The 23,237-nt window shown below is 45.9% G+C and overlaps 1 protein-coding gene across 2 annotated transcripts in view; it reads left to right on the top strand.

Annotated features, from left to right (window-relative positions):
• The window catches only part of LOC134352869 (reticulon-2-like), a 269,961-nt gene that overhangs the window by 97,934 nt on the left and 148,790 nt on the right, over nt 1–23,237 (top strand). Inside the window, exons 6-7 of one of the 2 annotated variants that reach the window (XM_063060408.1) lie at nt 5,038–5,245; nt 10,982–11,144. In XM_063060408.1, coding sequence (XP_062916478.1) covers nt 5,038–5,245; nt 10,982–11,144 — 371 coding nt within the window. The remainder of the gene's footprint in view (nt 1–5,037; nt 5,246–10,981; nt 11,145–23,237) is intronic. The other variant, XM_063060409.1, reaches the window with a different exon arrangement.

Raw genomic sequence — 23,237 nt, 5'->3', positions numbered from 1 at the left:
ATGTCCATACATGGCCTCCTCTACTGCCATGATGAGGCTAAACTCAGGTTGGAGGAGCAACAGCTCATATACCATCTAGGTAGTCTCCAGCTCCTTGGTATGAAGAATTCTCCAACACAGAATTCTCCAACCTCTGGTAATTCCTCCCCCCTCCCTTCCCCTATCCCTATTTCACTTTGCCCCCTCCCCCAGCTGTCTATCACCTCCCTCGTGGTTCTGCCTCCTTCTACTACCCATTGTGTTTCCCCCATTCCTCCTTCACCTTTCCTGCCTATCCTCTCCCTGTTTCCCCTCCCCCACCCCTTTATCTTTCCCCTTACTGGTCTTTCACCTGGAACCTACCAGCCTTCTCCTCCCCACCCTCCCCCCACCTTCTTTATAGGGCCTCTGCCCCTTCCCCCTACAGTCCTGACAAAGGGTTCCGGCCCAAACCATTGACTGATCGTTTCCACGGATGCTGCCCGACCTGCTGGGTTCCTCCAGCGTGTTGTGAGTGTTACATATTCAGTTTGTTTGTCATTTCCTTGTCACCATTACTACATCTCCAGCATCATTTTTCAGTAATCCAATATCTACTCTCACCTTCTTTTACACTTTACTTTTCTGGAAAAACATTTGGTAATCTCTTTGAGACCATTTTAACCTCATATTTCATCTTTTCACTCCTTGTGATTTTTTAGTTGCCTTCTGTTGGTTTTTAAGAGCTTCCCAATCCTATAACTTCCCACTAATTTTTGTTCTATTATATGCCCTCTTTTTGCTTTTTGGTTGTTTCATCATTCCTTTAGAATATTTCTACTTCTTTGGGATGTATCAATCGTGCACCTTCCCAATTGCTCCAGCGACTCCAGCATTAATTGCTCTGTTGTCATTCCTGCTAGTGTCTCCTTCCAATCAAGGTTGGCCAGCTCCTCTATCATGCCTCTGTAATTCCCTTTACCCCGCTGTAATAGTGATACATCTGCTTTAGCTTTTCCCTCTCAAGGTGAATTGTAGGGTGAAGTCTGTCATATTATAATCACTGTCTCCTAAGGGTCCTGTATCTTAAGCTCCCTAATCAAATCTAGTTCATTACACAACACAGAATCCAGGATAGCTGATCCCTAGTGGGCTCAACCACTAGCTGCTCTAAAAAGCCACAGTGTAGGCATTCTATAAATTCTCTGTTGGAATCCAACGCCAATCTGATTTTCTTAATCTATCTGCATTTTGAAATTCCCCATGACTGTCATAATATTGCCCATTTGACATGCATTTTCTGTCTCCCATTGTAATTTATAGCCCATATCCTGGCTACTGTTCAGAGGCCTGTATATGTATTCCATATCTTCTGATACTATGTCACCTCTTTCTAAGGATTTGATTTCATTTTTACCAACAGGCAACACCACCTCCTCTGCCTAACTGCCTGTCTTTTTGATAAAACATGTATCCTTTAGCTGTTAAGCTCCCAACTATGATCTTCTTTCAGCCACAACTCAGTGATGCCCAGAACATCATACCTGCCAATCTCTAACTGTGCTACAAGATCATCTACCTTATTCCATACACTGTGTGCATTGAAATATAACACCTTCAGTTCTGTATTCATCACCCTTTTCAATTTTCTGCCCCTGTTACACTGGCATAATTTTGCTCTATCATCTACCTGTCCTTTCTGACAGTCTCTCTTGTATAGGTCGTACCTTTCCCCCGAAGAGATCCCAGTGATCCAAAAATCTGAAACCCTGCCCCCTGCACTAGTTCCTCAGCCACGGATTTATCTGCCAATTCATCCTATTCTTACCCTCACTGGTGCATAGCACAGACAGCAATCCAGAGATTACTACCCTGGAGGTCCTGCTTTTCAGCTTTCTACCTAGCTCCCGAAATTCACTCTTCAGGACCTCATCCCTTTCCTACCTATGTTACTGGTGCTAAAATGTGCCAAGATTTCTGGCTGCTCATCCTCCCCCTTTAGAATGCCATAGACGCGATCCAAAACATCCCTGATCCTGGAACCTGGCAGGCAGCATACTATCAGGGTGTCTCTATCACATCCACAGAATTTCGTGTCTACTCCTCTGACTATGGAATCTCCTATCATTACTCCCGTCCTCTTCTCTTCCCTTGAGTCACACCAGACTCATGCCAGAGACCCGATCGCTATGGCTTCCCCCAGTAGGTTCCCCCCCCAACAGTATCTTTTGAGGGGAATGGCCACAGGACTGCCCTTTTCCCTTCCTTCTCCTGATGGTCCTCCAGGTACCTGCTTCCTGCGACTTAGGAGTGACTACTTCCCTGCAGCTCCTATCTCTCACCACCTCAGTTTGCCATATGAGCCGAAGGTCAACGAGCTGCAGCTCCAGTTCCTTAACACATCTCTGTAAAGCTGCAGCTCAGTACATCTGGTACTGATTTGGCTATCCAGGAGGCTGGAGGTCTCCCAGAATTCCCACATCTCACACAAACAAAACAACACAACACAGCCCAGGAGCTATTGTCAATGCAATACCTGTGCACTAACAGAGGTAGAATGAAGAAGAATCTTACTAGATACTTACCACACCTAAGACTGATGAGCCAAAGACTCCCCAGTCTAGCACCAATCCACTCCAACAATGACCTGTTCCTGCCTTATCTTCATATGGCTTTGCTAATGAATTGCAATTTGATTGGACTGCTGGAAAACGCCAAAAGCCCATGAACACTACTTTTTTAAATCTCATTCTCAGACCTGTGGGCAGCGTCTCTCATTCCTAATTTGACTGGGCTGGGCAGAAAAATGTTGGAAGCATGTGAACGCTTCTATTTTAAATCTCACTCACAGACCTGTGAGTAGCTCCCTTTCTCAACATATTGGTATGGTGACATGTACACCTGCTTTGATAGTATATTTACTTTCAACTTTGCAGTTAAGAATTAGATCAGCCGCTCAAAGGCAGCTCTATCCCACTGTTATCAGGTACTCAAAGGGACTTCTCATTGCTAAAAGCTGGACCCTTAATCTCCCAATCTACTTCATCGTGGCCCTTGCATTTTTGTTTGTATCCCTTTTTCTGTAACATTTTGTTCCATATTCAGTTCTCCTTCTTACTATCTCAATATGCTCATGTATCGCATGTAAACAGAAGCTTTTCACTGTATTTTGGTAATAATAAACAGATTGCAATACCGTGAACTTATGGAATAGCAGAGCGGTCTGAAGGGATGAAGTGACTTCCCCAGCTGATAGTTTGCACTTTTCTAAGGATTGGGTCCCTCCCTTCTCACTTGGGGTCAGATAGCCACAGAGTCCTTACTGGGGTCCACAGATTCCACCATCTCTGTGGATAGGATTCACAGACCTCCTCCTGAGCCCAAAATCCTGATTGACACCAGTGGATCTCAAATCTTTGAGGACAGCTTGAGGGAATTACAGTGGAGGTTGCTCCATCTACCATTAGCTGGAAATGGTTCTGCTGCTGTGGTGGTTTGGTTTTGTGGCTATGATCTCTTTGTTGAGATGGAATCCAGAGCTGAAAGAATGAGCACTGCAGTGCAGAAGCAGGCCCTTCAACCTATCTAGTCCGTGCTGAAATGTTATTCTACCTAATCCCATCAACCTACCTGGACCATAGCCCTTCATACCACTCATTCATCCATACCTCTCTCAAATGTTGAAATTGAACGCGACAATACCACTTCCACTGACAGCTCATTGCATACTCGCACCACCTGCTGAGTGAAGTTCTCCTTCAGTACTTCACTTTTCACTCATAACCTATAACGTCTCATTCTAGTTTCATCCAGCCTCAATGGAAAAAGCCAGCTTGCATTTTGAGTTACAGCCTTGCAGAGATACATATTTGCAGAGCTGCCACTCACCGAATGATTTTTGTTTTTTCAAACCATTCTCTAGAAACTCTAGAGACTGTGAAAATTCCAGGAGATTGGCAGTTTCTGAGATACTCAAACCACCCTGTCTGATACCAACAATCATTCCACAGTCAAAGTAATTTAGATCATATTTCTTCCCCATTCTGATGTTTGGTCTGTACAACAACTGAACCTCTTGACCATGTCTGCATGTTTTTATGATTGGCTGATTAGATATTTGAATGAACAAGCAGGTGTACCTAATAAAGTGGACAGTGAGTGTATGGTGCCATATACATATTAGATTATGAGGACACTCAGTCCTCGTTTATTGTCATTTAGAAATGCATGCATTGAAAAATGATACAATGTTCCTCCAGAATGATATCACAAGAAACACAAGACAAACCAAGACTAAAACTGACAAAACCACATAATTGTAACATATAGTTACAACAGTGCAAAGCAATACCGTAATTTGATAAAGAGCAGACCATGGGCATGGTACAAAAAAAAAGTTTCAAAGTCCCGATAGCCCCATCATCTCACGCAGACAGTAGAAGGGAGAAACTCGCCCTGCCATGAACCTCCAAGCACCGCAAACTTGCCAATGCAGCACCATTGGAAGCACCCGACCACAGCGGACTCTGAGTCCATCCGAAAACTTTGAGCCTCCAACCAGCCCTTCGACACCGAGAACCAAGCACCATCCTCTGCCGAGCACTTTGACCCTGCCCTGGCCGCCGAACAGCAAGCAAAGCCGAGGACTCGGGGCCTTCCCCCCCCGGAGATTCTGGACCACACAGCAGCGGCAGTGAAGCAGGCATTTCAGAGGTTTCACCAGATGTTCCTCCGTGCTCTCACGTCTGTCTCCATCAAATCAGGATTGTGCACGGCACCCTACTTGACAGATAACAGACATCACCGCCGGAGTGGCTGCTGTGAGCTGCGTAGCACCGCCATCTTCTCCTCCCGCCTTTACGTATAGATAATACACATATTAGATAATAGAGTTGCTATGACTTTGACTGATGTAGGAATAAGAAAGATGTGGAGTATAAACAGAGAATGTTAGAAACACTCAGCAGGTCAGACAGCAGTTATAGAAAGAGAAGTAGAGTTAATGCTTCAGTTTGTGTGGAATGTTGATTTAGTGGTGGATTTTTACTGATGTTTTTCTCTCTTATTTTTACCTTGCAGTAATTGATCTTCTGTACTGGGAGGACGTGAAGAAGACAGGCACCCTATTCGGTGCCATTATCCTCACACTCTTCTCCCTCACCCAGTTCAGCAGCATCAGTGTGCTGGCATACCTGGCCCTCTCCGTGCTCTCCGTCACCATCTGTCTGCGACTCTACACATCTGTCTTACACCTAATCTACAAAACACAGGAGATCCATCCATTCCAGTGAGTACCATCCCCAGGACTTTGTGATATCCACTCAACTCCTCCGAAGTTCAGTTAGACCATTGCTACTCTGTCCTCATCCCCTAACCAGATTCAACAGCTGGTTGATCGGAACCTAGTGCTTGAGTTACTGGCTGCATCACTGTCTGGTAGGGAGGGGCCACTGCATGGGATCAGAAAAAACTGCAGAAAGTTGTAAACTCAGCCAGCTCCATCATGGGCACTAGCTTTTCCAACATCGGGAACACCTTCAAAAGAGCCATCAGGAAGAAGGTACAGGAGTTTGAAGACATTTCAGGAACAGCTTTTTCCCCTCTGCCATCAGATTTCTGAATGGATAATGAACATTTTTCCCCTCTCTTTTAGCACGACTTATTTAATTTAGTTTTCTTTTTTATATTGCAGTTTAATTTGCAGCTTTTATTATTATGCATTGCAATGTAAAGCTGCTGCCAAACAACAAACTTCATGTCATAAATGTCACAGAATTTGTTGTTTTGTGGCCACAGTACGTAGCAATACAGAATAATTTTTTAAAACTGTAAATTACAATAAATGTATATAATCAAGTAGTGCAAAAAGGCCAGAGAAATAACAAGGAGATAGCAGATGAACTAAATAAGTATTTTGCATCAGTCTTCACTGTGGAAGACACTAGCAGTGCCAGGTGTTGAAGGGTGTGAGGGAAGAGAAGTGAGTGCAGTTACTATTACAAGGGAGAAGGTGCTTAAAATGATGAAAGACCTAAAAGTACATAAATCACCCAGACTAGATTAACTGCGCCCTAGGGTTCTGAAAGAGGTAGCAGTAGAGATTACAGAGGCATTAGTAATGATCTTTCAAAAAAAAAAATCATTGGACTCTGGCATGGTGCCAGAGGACTGGAAAATTGCAAATGCCACTCCACTGTTTAAGAAAGGAGAAAAGTAGGAAGGAAATTATAGGTTACGGAGTACTTGGTGACACAGGACAAGAAAGGACAAAGTCACGCAACATACATCAAAGTTGCTGGTGAACGCAGCAGGCCAAGCAGCATCTATAGGAAGAGGTGCAGTCGATGTTTCAGGCCGAGACCCTTCGTCAGGACTAACTGAAGGAAGAGTGAGTAAGGGATTTGAAAGTTGGAGGGGGAGGGGGAGATCCAAAATGATAGGAGAAGACAGGAGGGGGAGGGATAGAGCCGAGAGCTGGACAGGTGATAGGCAAAAGGGGATACGAGAGGAAGGACAAAGTCAGTATGGTTTCCTTAAGGAAAATCTTGCCTGACAAACCTGTTGGAATTCCTTGAGGAGATTACATGTAGGATAGATAAAGGGGCTGCAGTGGATGTTATGTATTTGGATTTTCAGAAGGCCTTTGACAAGGTGCCACACATGAGGCTGCTTTCCAATTTAAGAGCCCATGGTATTATTACAGGAAAGTTACTGGCATGGTTAGAGCACTGGCTGATTGGTAGGAGACAGCATGGGAATAAAAGGATCCTCTTCTGTTTGGCTGCTAGTGACTAGTGGTGTACTGCAGGGGTCATTGTTGGGACTGCTTTTTATATTGTATATCAGTGATTTGGATGATGGAATAGATGGTTTTGTTGCCACTTTTGCACATGATACAAAGATTGGTGGAGGGGCAGGTAGTATTGAAGAAGTGAGTAGGATGCAGAAGGACTTAGATTAAGAGGATGAGCAAGAAAGTGGTAAATGAAATACAATGTTGAAAAATACACAGTCATGCACTTTGGTAGTAGAAGTAAATGTGCAGACTACTTTCTAAATGGGCAGAAGATCCAGAAATCAGAGATGCAGAGGGACTTGGGAGTCATTGTGTAGAACACCCTAAAGGTTAACTTGCAGGTTGAGTCAGTGGTGAGGAAGGCAAACACATTGTTCGCATTCATTTCAAGAGGTCTAGAATACAAGAGCAGGGATGTGATGCTGAAGCTTTATAAGGCACTGGTGAGGCCTCACCTTGTCACAATGGGGTGCTGGGAGCAGACCCAAATGCAAGACACAGACACTGAAGTTACTAGGAACAGGACTAGGTTTTTTCAAGAAAGCAAAGGAAGTGAGGAAGAAAGGACGCTGGACATGACACAGGCCCTGGACGAGTCAAGGATTCAGGGCCCGGGCAAGGACTTGACTAGGATAGCGGAACCAAGACATGGAACTGGGAACGAGGAGCCTGGGCTTGGACTCTGAGCCAGAGACTGGACAAGGACCCAGAACATGAAGTCGTAGCTTCGACTAGACGAGGTACTTGGACGTAGCTTTGACTAGATGAGGTACTCCTGGGCTGGGCAAGGCACAAGGTCAAGAACACAGAGCTTTGGTCTTGGGAGACAGGAACACAGAACTTTGGTCACGGGAGGACAGGAACACAGAGCCTTGGTCTTGAGAGGACAGGAAGACTGGAACATGGAACACAGAGCCAGGACCCCTCCTTGGGAATAGGACTTGGGGCCAGGGCTCTACACAGAGTCAGGACCACTACTAGGGAGCAGGACGTAGGGCCAGGACTCATACACAGAACACAGAGAGACAGTTCTCCACTCAAGGTAGCAGCAAACAGCCAGACCTACTTAGCGAAGGCGAGGACACAGAGACAGTTCCCAACACAAGGTAACGGCAAACAGTCAGACCTACCTAGTAAAGGCATGGACACAGAGACAGTTCAAAACAACAATAGGCAGTTCCTTATCTTGCTTCAGCAGTTGAACTTGACAGCAGTGCAGGCAAAGGTTGCAGGCAAGGGTTACAGGCAAGGCAAGGCTTCAGACACTGGTTGCAGGATAAGGCTTCAGGAGGACAGGGCAGAAAAGGGATTTGAACAGGAACAATCCAGCAGCCAAGCCCTGGTCTCCGAAGGTATTTATATGTCTGTCCAAACGAGAATCATGTGCCTTAATTAGAGCACCTAACAGAACAATGGAAAACCTGGAATACAGATCAACGGACCGGACCGTGAACCGGAATGCAGACTTCACAGACCGGACCATGACACACCTTGAGCATTGTGAATAGTTTTGGGCTCCTCATCTAGGGAAGGATGTGCTGGTGTTGGAAAGGGTCCAGAGGTGGTTCACAAGGATGATTCCAGGAATGAAAGGGTTATATGAGGAACATTTGATGGCTCTGGGTCTGTACTCGCTGGAATTTAGAAAGATGGGGGGGGGGGGGATCTCATTTTCTTTAGCCAGAGAGTGGTGAATTTGTGGAATTTGTTACCACAGGCAGCTGTGGAAGCCAGGTCGTTGAGATTGATAGGTTCTTGATGACACGGCAACAAATGTTATGGGGAGAAGGCTGTGAAGTGGGGCTGAGGAGGGAAAAAAGGATCAGCCAAGATTTAATGGTGGAGAAGACTTGATGAGCCACATGGCCTAATTCTGCTCCGATGTCTTACAGTCTTGAAAGAGAGGGGAATAATAGTGAGATTGTGTCCATGGGTTCATTGTCCATTCAGAAATCTGATGGTGGAGGAGAAGCTGTTTATCCAATGTTGAGTGTTTGTCACTCTTCCTTGATGGTAGTGTAACCATCACTGGTTTGGACGAAGGCGTTAGTCTAGGGAAGACCGTCTCTAACCCTGCCAAACGTGTGAAATCTGAGGTGCAAAACCTCTTGTTTGTGTGGATGCTGTGTGATCGGTTCCCCTGTTACAAATCACTACCACAAAATAACAGACAATACACCATATGCAATTAAATGATTTAGCTTTATGATTCTTAATTTGATTAAAGGGTTAGTAAAGAAAAACAAAAAGAAAAGGGCCCATTTTAATGAAACAGTCTAATGTGCACAAGTTGGAGCTCACGGTTTCCCTTCCGTTGGTCCTCCATCGATTTCCACTGGGCTTCATCGACTCCCGGCCCCACACCAAGTCCACTCCGTCCTGCTGTCTACGACCTCTCCTTTCTGGTGTCTTCTCTCTTCATCTCTCGCCGAACAAAAGACCCAGATCACCACGTTCTCAGACACACAACAAGAAAAACCACTCCCTTCATTGGATGGCTCACATTCCAAAGCCCCCAATATTTGTAGCCATAACCCAAACACTGCCGCTACAGAAAAACCAATAGTGAAGCTGTGAAGCTTTTCCCTGGGTGTTACAGTAGCAATGAGAGAAGGGCACACGCTGGGTGATGGATGTCCTTAATGATGGATGCTGCCTTTTTGAGGTATCACCTTTTGAAGGTATGGTCTCAGTGCTGGGGAGTCTAGTGCCCATGATGGAGCTGCTGAATTTACAACTTTCTGTAACTTCTCCTGATCCTGTGCAGTGGCTCCTCCATTGCAGACAGTGAAGTAGCCAGTTAGAATGCTCTTCACAGTATATCTGCTGAAATTTGCGATTGTCTTTGATGATATTCCAAGTCTCCTCAAGCTCCTCATGAAATGTAGCTGTTGTCGTGCCTTCTTTGTAATTGCAGCAATATGTTGGCCCCATGATAGATCTTCAGAGATGATGTCATCCAGGCAGTTGAACTGCTCACCTTTTCCACTGCCGATCTCTCGAAGAGGACTGGTGTGGGTTCCCTCAACTTTCCATCCTGAATTCATTGGTTTTACTGATGTAAAGTGCATGGTTGTTGTTGTCTGTCAGTAACACCAGATTAGAAAACTCCTGTCAAGATCCTCATAACCTCCTGGTGTAGGAGGGGGTGGGGTGGAGTTTGGAATAGACTGCAACAATTGGCCCAACCAGTGACATCTAGGTTTTTGGACTCAAACCCCAGGGAGCAAATCTCCGATGATCAGATCGTGGCCCTTGTTCTTGACTACCCCCATCCAGGGATAAGGATATGGATTTCTTGCACCTTCCCAGTCATTTTTCGGTGTCAGGTCTATCCGTGCTTGATTTACCACAGACTTGGAACGAGATTTGTTTCATCAAACCCAGCTTAAAACTACAGAACGAAACCCTTCTCAGAAGTGGAATGAAACTGATCTGAATGCCACCTGTCAGACCAGTATAATTAATGGTCAAACTAGTTTGTTGTTCAAGTAGTCATATTTTTTCTGGTATTTGTAATATTTTACAAGACATTCACCTTAGATCAGGGAAGCTAACAGGGCTGGGTCCCAGCACTGGCAGTTAGTTTGGATTTAAGGGTCTTTGGTTTCCTACTCCTAGGAGTTTGGCTCCTATTGTTCTCCAGATACATCTGATTCCACCCCCACCCCCCCAGTGTCCTATGCAAGTGGCTGCTCTTCTCACTCACCTGGACCTCTCCATCTCTCAGCTTCACCTTGCCTCACCACTCTCTCCACACCTACATATGCCTCCTCTCCTCCCCCTTAACTGTCTCTCTCTCCTTCTGTGTTTTTCACTATCCCTCATCTTTTCCCCTGCTCTCACCTTCATTCTCTACATACTTTTCTCTCTCTGTCTTTGTCTCACTTGCTTTTTTCCTCATCTTTTCCCTACTCACATGTTTCTATCTTTAACCATTCTCTCTGTTTCTCTCTCTTAGATCTTCTGTCTTTCCCCTTCACCACTGTTTTCCCTTTGTCTCTCCCTTTCCCTTCCTCTCTCTAATTCTATCACTCTTTGCCTTTTCTTTCCCTTTCTCTCCCCATCTCTCCCTACCTGGCTCTCTATCCCATCCCTCCACTTCCCTTCTCCCCATTTTCCCTCTCTTTCATCCTATCTCTAATCCATTCCACTCCACCACACTTCTACTGCCTCACACTGCCTCACCACCCTCTCACGTTTCTGCACACCCCTCCCTCTGCACAGGAGTTACCTTGATTTGGACATCAGCTTCACCCAGGAGCAGTTACGGAAATCTTCAGAAACATTGGTGTCTTACCTGACCAGCACTGTCAACCACCTCCGCCGGCTCATCCTTGTTGAAGACCTGCTGGATTCTCTGAAGGTGAGCGTGTGGGTATTTGAGCAGGTGAGTTTCAAGGGCAGAATCATGCAGTAGAGAGATGCAGCTGATGTCCAGAGTGAGAAGGAGGTTCCTGGACTGGTAGTGTTCAGGGATCAGATATTGTAAGCTATATTACTGGTTGGGACGGGTCTGTCACTGTATATCACTGGGGTACAGTACAGGTGGGGATGGATCTTTCACTGAATAACACTGGGATGTATTACTGGTTGGGATGGGTCTGTCACTGTATATCACTGGGGTACAGTACAGGTGGGGATGGATCGTTCCCTGGAAACACTCCGGTTCCGTCAGCTACGTAAGCCTAGGGAAGGCAATCTCCAGCCCCGACAAACATGTGAGATTGAGATGCGAGTCCACCCCGAAACCCCCTGTTTGTGTGGATGCTGCATGATGTGTTACCCTGTTACAAATCAGTACCACGAAATAACAGACCGTACACTACGTACAATTAAACAATTTAGCTTAGTAATTCCTAATTTGACTAAAGGGTTAGTGAAGAAAAAGCAAAAAATAAGAAAAGGGCCCATTTTAGTGAAACAGTCTCATGTGCACAAGTTGGAGCTCATGGTTTCCTCTCCGCCGATCCTCCTTCGATCTCCCCGGGCTTTCATAGCTCCACTCCGGGTCGAGTCCTTCGACCTCTTCTCTCCGGCATCTTCTCCCTTCATCCCCTGCCAATAAAAGACCCAGCTCACACATGCAGACAACACGAAAACACACTCCCTTCATTGGATGGTTCACATTCCAAAACACCCATTATCTCTAACCATAACCCAAACACTGCTTCTTCTACAGAAAGACCATTATGTTAGCAGTGAAACCTTTCCCAGGTTGTTACCCTCTGCCCCACCAAAATTAGTCATGTCCTCATGACATTGAGATAATTTGCCACCCCTTTGTACAAGGTACAAAGTCCAACCCAGGTGTAAGTGGCAGTGGTATTGCTCACCAAGGTGATAGGTGCCACACTCTGTTCCCCCAGTGCAACATAAGCCAGCCTATCTAGTGGTCTCCTGATTCTTTGAGACCTCCTTACCCCATCATCTACTACTTCAGGTTCAGACTCTCCTTGGGATACTTCAGATCTACATGGCGAGGCCTTCCCCAGTCTATCACTTGTACCCTCCTGCAACTCGGACCTCTCTGCTACTTGACTGAGCCCCACTTTATCCCTTTCCTGGTCCTGCTGAAACCCAGTCTGTCCGCAGATAGTCCACACCCCCTCCCACCTGGATTTCACCTGATGGTATGAGAAAGGTTGGGAGCTACTTCATCACTCAGCAGGGAGTTAGCAAAAGGCAGCATATACCACACCCCCACTTCCTCATCCTCCGAGTCCATATCCCATTCAGGGGCAGGGGCCAGTCTAATCTCTCCTCCTGTTGGTCACCGCAGAGTCCTCTTACTCGGTGTAGGCTCCAGATCGGGCTATGGGTCAACCCGCACCTCTTGTCCCAGAGGCAGAAGGTAGTTCCAATGGAGACTCTTGACAGGCCCATTCCCATCCTCTAGTTTCACCCAGAAGACTGGTATGTTTGGCATCTGACTCTCCATCACATACAGCTCAGCTGCCCAGCAGTCAGCCAACTTATGCTTTCTAGGTAGCCCTAAATTCCTTGTGAGGACTCGGTCTCCAGCATGAGTTGGGAGAACCTAAGCTTTTGATCAAACCTCCTCTTATTTCCTTAATTCTGCTTGGCAGCCACAGCCTCAGCTAATTCATAAGCCTTTTTCAGCTCCCTTCTCATATGAGACACATACTTCAGATAAGTCTTCGGTGGTAGGACTTCCTTGTCAGTCCCAAAACAAAGGTCAATGGGCAACCTCACCTTACGACCAAACAACAGATAATATGGCAAATACCTGGTAGCTTCATTTCGTGTACAGTTGTAGCAGTGGACCAGATGCCCAAGATGTTGACTCCCCTTGTTCTTCTTGCAGATTTCCAAGGTTCCAAGCATGTCTAGCAAGGTCCAATTAAACCCCTTGGGCTTGTGATCGCCATATGGGTGATATGGCATAGTCCTCTACTTCTCGAATCCAAGTATGCTTAGTAACTCATGTGTGAGCCTACTCTCAAAATTCCGACCCTGATCACTGATATCCGCCTGGGGAGGCTATAATAAATGAAATACTTTTCCCATAACACTTTGGCCACCGTGGATGCCCTCTGATCCTTAGAACATAGAAAACCTAAAGCACAATACAGGCCCTTCGGCCCACAAACACGAGGAAATCTGTAGATGCTGGAATTTCAAGCAACCGACATAGAAATTGCTGGTGAACGCAGCACACAATGTGCCAAACATGTACTTACTTTAGAAATTACCTAGAGGTACCCATATCCTCTATTTTTCTAAGCTCCATGTACCTATCCAGGAGTCTCTTAAAAGACCCTATCATATCCACCTCCACCACCATCACCAGCAGCCCATTCCACGCATTCTCTGCATGAAAAAATTTACCCCTGACATCTTCTCTGTACCTACTTCCAAGCACCTTAAAACTGTACCCTCTCGTGTTAGCCATTTCAGCCCTGGGATAAAGCCTCTGACTATCCACACGAACAATGCCTCTCATCATCTTATACACCTCCATCAGGTCACCTCTCATCCTCCGCCGCTCCAAGGAGAAAAGGCCTAGTTCACTCAACCTATTCTCATAAGACATGCTCCCCAATCCAGGCAACACCCTTGTAAATCTCCTTGCACCCTTTCTATAGTTTCCACATTCTTCCTGTAGCGAGGTGACCAGAACTGAGCACAGTACTCCAAGTGAGGTCTGACCATGGTCCTATATAGCTGTAACGTTACCTCTCAGCTCTTAAACTCAATCCCACGGTTGATGGTGGCCTCCCTCTTTGTAGTGTTCCTGATAATCACTGCCATCATGTTCACCTGTACAACCGAGGACTTCTGCTGTTCAGGCCTCACTAGTACCCCAGCAGGCATGCCGGACTCTTCTTCGTGGTCTTCCATATCATTCACCAAGAGGCCTTCGCCCTCAGGTATTCCAGGAAACTTAAGGTTTTCCATCACTTTGCTACTTCCACAGGCCATAACATGATTGCCTTTGACTGGGTGAACAACACAGTCCCTTGTCTAAATTCATTATCTAGTCCTGTGCGGCCATGCACTTCCTCGAAAGCAGCTCAAAACACTGGACAATGTCTTCAGAAAGCTCCCTCCATGCAGGCTCCCATTAGCCTCCTCGATATAGGAGTATTTGTCCCCACAAGAAATGAAATTCTGCCCCTCCCAATGGGGTCCGGAAACCAGCACTAATGTACCAAGGTCCTCAGCCACTCCCACAGCTGCCTCTGAAAACTCCAGCTTCACTGACAAATAACCATCGTATGGATAATCACCCACACTAAGACCCCAGATCTCTCATGCACTGAATGGCGTCAATGGTAAATACGTCAGATACCGGTTGTAAAATGAACACTTTACCATAGCATTGGAGAGGGATAGGAACAGATAAATTAGGCAAGTGTTTAATTGGAGTAAAGGGAAATATGAAGCTATCAGGCAGGAATTTGGAAGCATAAACTGAGAGCAGATGTTGTCAGGGAAATGTACGGCAGAAATGTGGCAAATGTTCAGGGGATATTTGTGTGACGTTCTACATAGGTACATTCCAATGAGACAGGGAAGGGATGGTAGGGTGCAGGAACCACGGTGTACAAAAGCTGTTGAAGATCTAGTCAAGAAGGAAAGAAAAGCTTACAAAAGGTTAAAAAAAAACTAGACAATGATAGACATCTAGAAAATTATAAGACTAGCAGGAAGGAGCTTAAGAATGAAATTAGGAGAGCCAGAAGTGGCCATGAGAAGGCCTTGGTGAGCAGGATTAAGGAAAACCCCAAGTATGTAAAAAGCAAGAGGATAAGACATGAGAGAATAGAACCAATTAAATGTGACAGTGGAAAAGTGTGTATGGAACCGGAGGAGATAGCTGAGGTACTTTGCTTCAATATTCATTATGGAAAAGGACCTAAGCGATTATATGGATGACTTACAGCAGTCTAAAAAGCTTGAGCATATAGTCATTAAGAAAGAGGATATGCTGGAGCTTTTGGAAAGTATCAAGTTGGATAAGTCACCAGGACTGGATGAGATGTACCCCAGACTACTGTGGGAGGTGACAGAGAAGATTGCTCAGCCTCTAGCAGTGATCTTAGCATCATCATTGGGGACGGGAGAGGTTCCAGAGGATTGGAGGGTTGCAGGTGTTATTCCCTTATTCAAGAAAAGGAGTAGAGGTAGCCCAGGAAATTATACATCAGCGAATCTTACTTCAGTGGTTGGTAAGTTGATGGAGAAGATCCTGAGGGGCAGGATTTATGAACATTTGAAGAGGCATAGTATGATTAGGAATAGTCAGCATGGATTTGTCAAAGGCAGGTTGTGCCTTACGAACCTGATTGAATATTTTGAGGACGTGACTAAACACATTGATGAAGGTAGAGCAGTAGATGTAGTGTATATGGATTTCAGCAAGGAATTTGATAAATTACCCCATGCAAGGACTATTTGAGAAAGTAAGGAGGCATGGGATGCAAGGGGACCTTGCTTTGTGGATCCCGAATTGGCTTGCCCACAGAAGGCAAAAAGTGTTTGTAGACGGCTCATATTCTGCAAGGAGGTCGGTGACCAGTGGTGTGCCTCAGGAATCAGTTTTGGGACCCCTTCTCTTTGTAATTTTTATAAATGACCTGGATGAGGAAGTGGAGGGATGGGTTAGTTAATTTGCTGATGACACAAAGGTTGTGGATAGTGTGGAGGGCTGTTAGAGGTTACAGAGGGACATCGATAGGATGCAAAACTGGGCTGAGAAGTGGCAGGTGGAGTTCAACCCAGATAAGTGTGAGGTGGTTCATTTTGGTAGGTCAAATATGATGGCAGAATATATTATTAATGGTAAGACTCTTGGCAGTGTGGAGGATCAGAGGGATCTTGGGGTCCGAGTCCATTGGACACTCAAAGCTGCTGCACAGGTTGACTCTGTGGTTAAGAAGGCATACGGTGCATTGGCCTTCATCAACCGTGGGACTGAGTTTATGAGCCAAGAAGTAATGTTACAGCTATATAGGACCCTGGTCAGACCCCACTTGGAGTACTGTGCTCAGTTCTGGTCACCTCACTGCAGGAAGGATGTGGAAACTATAGAAAGAGTGCAGAGGAGATTTACAAGGATGGTGCCTGAATTGGGGAACATGCCTTATGAGAATAGGTTGAGTGAACTCGGCTTTTCTCCTTGGAGCGATGGAGGATGAGAAGTGACCTAATAGAGGTGTATAAGATGATGAGAGACATTGATTGTGTGGATAATCAGAGGCCTTTTCCCAGGGCTGAAATGGCTAACACGAGGGAGCATAGTTTTAAGGTGCTTGGATGCAGGTACAGAGGAGATGTCAGTGATAAGTTTTTAACGCAGAGTGGTGAGTGCATGGAATGGGCTGCCGGTGACGGTGGTGGAGACGTATACGATAAGAGTCTTTTAAGGGACTCCTGGATAGGTACATAGTGCTTAGAAAAATTGAGGGCTGTGGGTAAGCTGAGGTCATTTTTAAAGTAAGTACATGTTCGGCACAGCAAGGGCCTATATTGTGCTGTAGGTTTTCTAAGTTTCTATGGTACAGCAAAGTGACATGCGAGCCTGTGTCAAGTATGGCTCTAGCATTAATAGGCCTTTAGCTGTAGCAATCCTTGGCCCCACTAAGCCTTCAGGAATAGGGTTTTTTGCTCTTGAGTGTTATTTGATATATTGCTGGGAATGTCCCCCAAGGCACCAGGCCGACAAGCAATTTAGCTGGTCCCCCAAGGCACCAGGCCGACCCTAACTTTATACTTTATACTTTATTGTCACCAAACAATTGGTACTAGAACGTACAATCATCATAGCGATATTTGATTCTGCGCTTCACACTCCCTGGATTACAAATATTAAATATTAAAAATAGTTAAAATTAATAAATATCAAAATTTAAAATTATAAATCATAAATAGAAAATAGAAGTAAGGTAATGCAAAAAAACCGAGGCAGGTCCGGATATTTGGAGGGTACGGCCCACATCTGGGTCAGGATCCATTCAGCAGTCTTATCACAGTTGGAAAGAAGCTGCTCCCAAATCTGGCCGTACAAGTCTTCAAGCTCCTGAACCTTCTCCCGGAGGGAAGAGGGTCGAAATGTGTGTTGGCTGGGTGGGTCGTGTCCTTGATTATCCTGGCAGCACTGCTCCGACAGCGTGCGGTGTAAAGTGAGTCTCTTTTAAGTTTTCCCTGCATTTCTCTCTGCTTAGGTACTTGGGAGCTCACTCTCCAAGGGGTTTCTCGTCATTCACACTCCTGCCTGAAGTGTCCCTCTGCACCACTGTTGTAACAGACAATACCACCCGCCCTCCTTCTCGCAGGACCCTGACTGCTAGCAGCCCTCTGCATAGTCCATCCTCTTAGAGGGTCTGCCTTCCTGTCAACTCCATCATACGGGGATGGTGGGGGGGCTGGGGGCACGCACGCTGATAACAACCAGGTTATCTCAGTTCTCAACTCTGCCTCAATGTCCTCTACCACTCTCCGGGGTGGGCTATCCATAGTCACTTCAACGCAGGGGACCACCACCGAGGACTGTACCCTGCTGACGGAGGCTTCCCACACTTCTGACACATTCTCCTCCTCTTGTACTTCTCAGATCAGCTCAACAAACGAGGGAGGGGGGCACATCTTATGAGACGGTCAGAGACCCCAAGCGATCAAGTTCTGGGACTGGGTGCCTTTCGCTATCTGGTCCGTTCTTAACTGATCCACCTCAGCCGCCTGAATGACGCCCCTGCGCCGCAAGCAATTTAGCTGCCTCTCTAGTCAAACGATGCAGGCATAAAGCTGCTGTCCCTTCTCCTGACACATGTTCTGAATCCCCGTCATGAGCTCCATTGGGCTTCCCATCACAGCAAACACCTTTTCTAGTGCCTGCATGTTTGCCGCAGAAGTGGCAAGGGGGTTCTGTGCCTTTAGGGTTCTCAGTATGTCAGCAGCCCACCCACTTAAAATTTCAACCAATCGCTCTCTTTTTACATCATCAGCACACTGCCAGTCATCTAGCAACTGAGAGGTCTGTCCCACCTGTCTCACATTCCTCTTCCCCTTTAGGCTTCGTTGTACGATAACTAGGACTTTGAACCTGAACATTTTTCCATTTATTCACCAGGGAGGTAAGGGCCGCTACCAACTCAGAATTCTCACTCCACACTGGGGGACTCATTAGACATTCTAAATCAGACCACTTCTTCCCCTTGTTCCGCAGAAACGAGAGCACCCTGTCTTTGAAGTCTCCACCCCCAGCTATGGGAGACTCGGCTTGCGATTCAGCCTGCTCACCTACACTCTCCTCCTCTCCCCAGAAAGTATGGACAGTCCACGGCCCCCCCACTTCTCCTGAGCCCCAATAGTACCAGGCAGTTCCACTGCCGTTACATCAGCGCTAGTCTGGACTAAAACAAAGTCTTTGCCCGCCATTTTATCAATCTCCGCCCCACAGTCATAACTTTTCCTTCAGCTTTAACAGTACTCAAAATTCAAATTAACAATTCTTCAGGGATACGAATGTCTACCCCACTCAACACGCACGCATTTGTTACCAGTAAACCTGTGGATTCACACCACAGCTCAATCCTAGCAGCATCCATAACCACATATTGTAATCACTTTACCGGACAATAGTTTAACACAGGCTTAAACACATTCCACTGGATCAATGCTCAGGGCATTCAGATAGCATCCAATGAAATCGATCCCGGATGAGCCCCCACAATTGAAATACTCTGGTTCCGTCAGCTGCATAAATCTAGGGAAGGCAAACTCTGGTCCTGCCAAACGTGTGAGATTGAGGTGCGACTCCACCCTGAAAACCCCGTTTGTGTGGATGCTGCGTGATGTGTTACCCTGTTACAAATCAGTACCACGAAATAACAGGCAGTAGACCGCATACAATTAAATGATTCAGTTTAATAATTCTTAATCTGAGTAAAGGGTTAGTAAAGGAAAGCAAAAAAAAAGAAAAGGATGCATTTTATGATATAATTATTATAATTATGAAGACATTTTATTGTCATTTTATTCCCCTTTTATTGTCATTTAGTAATGCATGCATTAAGAAATGATAAATATGTTTTTCCAGAATGATATCACGAAAACACATGACAAACCGACTTAAAAACTAAGAAAAACCACATAATTATAACATATAGTTACAACAGTGCAAAGCAATACCGTAATTTGATAAGAACAGACCATGGCACAGTAAAAATCTCAAAGTCTCTCGAAAGTCCCATCATCTCACGCAGATGGTAAACCTCCAGCGCTGCAAACTTACCAATGCAGCATCCTGGAAGCATCCGGCCACAATCCGACTCCCAAGTCCGTCCGAAAAACTCCGGGCCTCCAACCAGCTCTCCGACACCGATGCACCAAGCACCATCTCTGCCAAGCGTTTCGACCCCAGCACCAGCAACAGGTGAAGTGCAAAGCCGAGGATTTGGGGCCTTCGTCTCCAGAGATTCTCGATAGCACAGTAGCAGCGGCAGCGAAGCAGGCATTTCAGAAGTTTCTCCAGATGTTCCTCTGCGCTTCACGACTGTCCCCCATCAAATCTGAATTGATGCACGGCCCCTAGTTACACATATCGATATCAATTCGGAACAGCTGCACGCGCTGCGTCGTGCCGCCATCTTCTCCTCCCTCTTTTAATGGAACAGTCTAATGTACACAAGTTGGAGCTTACAGTTTCTCCATTACCGATCCTCCATCGATTTCCCTGAGCTTCATCGAATCATGGCTCCGCTCCAGGTCGAGTCCTACAACCTCTTCTCTCCGGCATCTTCTCCCTTTGTCTCCTGCCGAACCAAACCCCAGCTCACACCGGTGTCAGGCACACAACGTGAAAGCACACTCCCATCATTGGACAGCTCACATTCCAAAGCACCTGTTATCTCTAACCATAACCCAAACAGAAAGACCATTACGTTAACAGTGAAACCTTTCCCACAGTGTTACACTCTGAATAACACTGGGATACGTTACTGGTTGGGACTGGTCTGTCACTGGATATCACTGGGATACAGTATAGGTGGGGATGGATCTTTCACTGAATAACACTGGGATACAGTACCGGTGGGGATGGGTCCGTCACTATATAACACTGGGTTAGAGTACTAGAAGAGGAAAGGTCTGTCAATGTATAACAACGGGGTACAGTACCAATGAGGAACGGTCAGTCACTGTATATCACTGGGGTACAATACAGGTGGGGATGGATCTTTCACTGAATAACGCTGGGATGTATTACTGGTTGGGACAGGTCAGTCACTGTATAACACTGGGGTACAGTACCAGGGGGTGTATCTATCTCCATACAACACTGGGTACAGTACGGGGGGTGTATCTATCTCCATACAACACGGGGGTACAATACTAGTGGGGACATGTCTGTTACTGTATAACACCAGGGTACAGTGCCAATGGGAATGTGTCTCTCACTGTATAACACCAGGATACAGTACCAGTGAGGATGGGTCTGTCTCTGTGTAATAATGGGGTACAGTACTGGTGGGGATGGTCTGTCACTGTATAACACCAGGGTACAGTACAGGTGGGGATGGGTCTGTCACTGTATAACACTGGGGTACAGCGCCAATGGGGACAGGTCAGTCACAGTATAATGCTGGGGTGCAGGCTGGTGGAAATGACTGTCACTGCATAACACTGGGGTATAGCACTCATGGGAATGAATCTGTCCCTCCATAAAAATTCAGATGGGGAAAGAGGTGTAGAATGTGACTAATTGGAATTTATTGTGACACAGCATGAAATAGGCTCTTCTGGCCCTTCAAGCAATGCGCCTAGCAAGCCCTGGTTTAACCCTTGCACAATAACAGGTCAATTTACAATAACCAAATAACCTACTGGTACATCTTTGGGCTGTGGGAGGAAACGCACACATTCCCCAGGGAGGACATACAGACTCCTTACAGATGACATTAGAACTGAACTCTGAACTCAGCCGCTCCGACGTGTAACAGTGTCACGCTAGCTGCTGTGTTACTGTGGCGCCCAATTCCAGGGCTTAGACCCAGCAGCAATAATGTAACGGCAATTATTTTCAAGTCAGGGTGGTGGTGTGTGACTTGCTGAGAAACCTGCTGATGGAGGTTCTTCCCTCCATCTAAAGGGCTTGACCTTCTTAGATTTCAGCAGTTGTAGGTCTAGGTTGTTCTCACTTACAGGATATCCCAATGTCTTCAGTACCTATTCATGTTCAGTCTTTTCCAGCAGAGGGAGTGTGTAGGCAAATTCTAGTGAGAGCTGTAACTGCTTGGAAATATCTTTAACTTCTTAAGCTTTTACCTTTCTTAAATAACACTTTTGAAATTCACACAAATTCTAAGTACCAAAATATCAGCTGGAGTGTCAAGGGGCATGAACAACATCAGGACCAGTTGAAAGCAGTCTTGCTGAGGAAAATATTATTCCTAATTGCCACAAAAGTTCCAAATCAAAAATTCCCAATTTGCACTATGTGGGAAAATTGTACATGAAATCAGAGATTCTCTCTTAATTTGAATTGTTAGCTAGAACTGTGCTTGGCCACTGTGGAATTCACAGCCTTATTTCTTCCCATAAGATACAGGAGCAGAATTAGGCCACTCGGCCCTTCAAACCTGCTCCACCATTTAATTATGGCTGATGTATTTTCCCTCTCAAACCCTCTCTCTTCCCTTCTCCCTGTAACCTTTGACACCTTACTAATCAAGAACCTACCATCCTCCACTTTAAATATATCAAATGACTTGCCTCCACAGTCGTCTGTGACATGAATTCAGATTCACCTCCTCTTTCTCTTGTTACATACCCCGTAACTGGGTTGCCAAACCAGCAGAAATGGATCACTCAGTTGGAGTCTGGATTACTAGAACTAAGAAAGTTTTATTAAAGAAACAAGCAACACAGTACTCTAAGCAAAAGGATAATAAATACAACAGTTCAGCAATGATAAACTCACGTACACAGAATTAAGATAACAGGATCAATCAAGCTCTATCGTTGTCTAGGGGTAAATGACCAGTTTCAAAGTGACGCAAAGTTCAGTTCAATTTAGTTCAGTTCAGTTCGCAGTAATCACTGCCGTGGCGGTGGACGGGGGGGGGGGGAAGGAGAGAGAGAGCAAAACGAATGAATATTCAAACGGCTTCCACACACAGACCTTCGATATTCTTCGCAGTCAGCTTTCGTGCGAGCCCTTTGTGATGTCATCTGAGGTCACTGACCGTGACCCCTCCGTTTCCAGATACGATTGTTTCTCTGCGGTGAACCTGGCACCCAGGCAAGGGTGGACACACACCAGGTTCCCGCCGATCGTGCCTTTCCACCCTGTACGGCTATGGCTTGATCCCGCGATCAGCCGTCCAAAACTTCCCACCGACTTGTGGGAGACTCACCGCTTCCAGGGTCTCGTTACCTCGGGGTGTCGTGTGTCTTGCCTTCGCGAACCTGTCCCTTTTTATCCCCCTGCTGGGGTATCGTCTGTCCATCACTTCAAACAGTTCAGGGTTCAAAGGGGGAGCCGATCTTGACAGCTCTCCTTCCATTACTCTCTCCCGTCCCTTCATTAACATCTCCAAATGCTGCTCCATTGTTTTCCTTATCTCTTTTTCTCCTGAAGACCGGTGGCAGACCAACTGCTGATCCCACTGGTGCCAGCCCAGGCCAGCTAACATCTTAATCTATGTGTATTCTCGTCACACTCTGTTCTAAAGAGGTGACCTTCTATTCTGAAAGTGTGCTCTCTGGTCCTGGACTCCCCCACTATAATAAACATCCTTTCCACACCCACTCTATCAATATTTCAATATTTGATAGGTTTCAATGATTTCCTCTCCTCATCCTTCTAAACTCCAGACAAGTACAGGCCCATCACATTTTCAACCCTTTCATTCCTGGGATCATTTCATTAGCCTCCTCTGGATCCTCTCCACATGCTTTCTTAGATAAAGGGCCCAAAACTGATAACAATGTTAATTTCCCATGTTAATTCAGTTTA

Source organism: Mobula hypostoma, chromosome 10, assembly GCF_963921235.1.
Source record: "Mobula hypostoma chromosome 10, sMobHyp1.1, whole genome shotgun sequence".
NCBI lineage: Eukaryota > Metazoa > Chordata > Chondrichthyes > Myliobatiformes > Myliobatidae > Mobula > Mobula hypostoma.
Note: the sequence above shows the minus strand (reverse complement) of the source record. Positions and strands in the feature narration are given on the sequence as shown.